Genomic DNA, 2,765 nt, shown 5'->3' on the forward strand with positions numbered 1-2,765 from the left:
AATCCCCCACGAGAGATAGCAGAGCAACTGAGGAGGGAAGCTACTAACTAGAAGAGATGTTCCAATCGAATCCATTTACTGGGCGAGGCTCAAAACACAATGAATTCCAAGTTTCAGAGGCAAGGGAATATGAATTTTGCGGAATCACTGCGGCGAAGAGACCTAATGCCAAATTCGGGAACTCTACATCCCCTCTCAGTCATCAACGGTGCTCGTGTGGCATCGCTGGAGAGGAGAAACGACAATGTAAACATCACCAACACACCCAGGCAAGGCAGCCAAGCAGGGAAAGAGAAACTCGACATAGACGAGGAGCCAACGGAAACTGTGCTGGCGACAAAGAGTATCGGCGGGGATGCGGTGGACGGCGGCTTCAGGTGCGGACATGGGCATCAGACGACGGCGGAGGAAGTCGGTTGTAACGGTAACAGAGACAGAATAGGACAAAGAAGAACCGATGTTTTGAGGCATAGGGGTGGGGTGGAAGGGTGTCAACGCAGCTTCCGAGATCAACGGCGAACAGGCGGTGGTGATGGCCGCGCAACTGCCGGATGCCATGAGATTGAAAGTGAGAAAGACAAAGAGATGATGCAGGTGTGTTAGAGGATTAGGGTAGGGTTCTGTTTTTCTGACTTGACCTAGGTTTTCTAGTTTGTATGGCATTGAGCCAAGACAAAAAAAAAAAACAAAGTTCAATAGAAAATCTATTAAAAATAATGAGTTTTTGTTAAATATAAATTTTGAATTTTTTTAATTAAATTTTAGATATTTTTGTTTTTAGAATTTTAAATTCTTTTTTATATTGAATATTGATTGTAATGTTGACCGTGTAGTGTTAATTTTCAAGACTTTTTCTATTAATAATAATTTATATTGAACTCGGTTTATCTTAAAATTTGAAGACATCCTTTACTAATTAATTAACTAACCAATTTTCGACTTTCATTACTCTATATATATTTTATTATTTGTGTTTTGGTGTATCTTAGTCTTTTTAATTTTTAGATTTGGTTTTTACAACATGGTCTAGGCCTTGTTCCTCTCTTTTATTAAGTGCCTTCCTTTATATCCATTGGGCTTGGGCTTTATCATACATGTTACATTATGTCAACAGTGAGAGGCTCCGGTTCATGCATACGTGAATACTCATGCATTTTTATGCATTAACTTTCACGTAAAATTAATAATTAAAAATTATTAGATAAATATTTAATCAAATTAATTAAATTATTTAACAATTTTTAACTATTAATTTCATATGAAGTTGACTGCGTATGAATTTTCATATATTTAGATAGGTCCTTAAAAAATTTTATATCAAATATTTTCATCCAAAAAAAATTTTACTACATTAAAATTCTTAAACTTTATAAAAATAAAATATATAAATTTTTTGGTTATATTTTTAGAGATTTATTTATTCAAATAAAAATAACTAATTTAATTAAAATAAAAATTTATGTCTTATTTTTATAAAATTTAAAAATTTTAATATAATAAAAATTTTTAGGAATAAAAATATTCGACATAAAATTTTTTAGGAACCTATATATTTAATATCAATGATATTAGAAAGACAAAAAAAATAACCAAAATTTATCTTATTTAATATTTATTAATTGTTATAATAATTAATAAAATATTAAATAAAATAAATTCTTATTGTTTTTGCCTAATTTATTTTTGTTATTAAAATATTTTGGTTTAAGTATATATTCTAATAACTTATAGCATCTCATAGAAAAGGTACACCATGCAAGTTCATGGCCTCCTATTTGGTGCAGCACCCGGATCCAGAATAGCACCGTGAACACAAACCACCAACACAGCCACCACCACAGCACCGAATACTGCTAACAAGTTGTTCAGCACAATCACGGCGATGATAATGGGGCAAAGCCACGTGAGAGACTCGGCGCGGATGAACGCGCGCCCAATCAGTTGAACTTGCTGCCCTGGCTGCAACTGGAGGACGTGGTGCCATGCGCCGGCGAGCAAAGCCAGCAGGATGGAGAGCATGAAATGGTTCATGACGAGGTACACTGCCACCATCCCGGCCATGACGATGGTGTATTGGGCGCGGAAGCGTTTGCCGTTGTTCCAGATTCGATAGGTCGCAACGCTAAGGTCTGTGGGAGCCGTCATGGCTCCTTCATTGTTGTTGATGAGTTCTGACCAGTCTTGGTTCTGTACGTCGCGACGGAGGTGCTCCATGGTGTTTTTTTCCCTTCCGAAGTGATCTTGTGATATTTTGAGTGAGTGGTGTTAGGGGGTTTATATATTTGAATTTGAGATTAAATAATTTTAAGTGAAAACTCAAGTGAAGTCGATTTGAAGTTGATATTTGAGAGTTATTAAATAAAAATTTAGTCAAATCAGTCAAATTATCTAACGACTCTCAAATATCAACTTCATATGAAGTCGACTTGTACCTGAATTTCTACCATAATTTTAATCATAATAATATTATACGTAGACTTTTAATACTTCAACTATTCATTCTCGAACTTAATATTTAGTTTCCGCGTGAGGAAAGTGACTTAGGAGGGTTAGTTAGTTGGTTATGTATTAAGAGTATTTATATTAAGAGTTTAACTAATATATATCTTAAAAAATAAGGTTCTGTTCTATATTTTTAAAAATTTTATTAACTAAGTTTAATTAAATTGGTTCAAATTCAATAAAAATTATTTACATAATATATGTGTGAATCACTTTTATTTTTGCACATTTTTTTTATCAATGTTCTTTTGTTGTTACTGTTA

At 33.9% G+C, this 2,765-nt stretch overlaps 1 protein-coding gene across 1 annotated transcript; it reads right to left on the reverse strand.

Annotated features, from left to right (window-relative positions):
- Positions 1-1,761: 1,761 nt before the first annotated feature.
- On the reverse strand, positions 1,762-2,214 carry LOC140178419 (PRA1 family protein B5-like). Its single transcript, XM_072215491.1, has one exon. It carries the CDS (start codon positions 2,212-2,214, stop codon positions 1,762-1,764), a length of 453 nt encoding a protein of 150 aa, XP_072071592.1.
- Between the last annotated feature and the right edge of the window lie 551 nt (positions 2,215-2,765).

Source organism: Arachis hypogaea, chromosome 1 (genome assembly GCF_003086295.3).
Source record: "Arachis hypogaea cultivar Tifrunner chromosome 1, arahy.Tifrunner.gnm2.J5K5, whole genome shotgun sequence".
In the NCBI taxonomy this organism is placed as follows: Eukaryota; Viridiplantae; Streptophyta; class Magnoliopsida; order Fabales; family Fabaceae; genus Arachis; species Arachis hypogaea.

Excerpts from the sequence above, each read along its gene's own strand:
- LOC140178419 (XM_072215491.1), bottom strand. The coding sequence starts at position 2,214 with ATGGAGCACCTCCGTCGCGACGTACAGAACCAAGACTGGTCAGAACTC.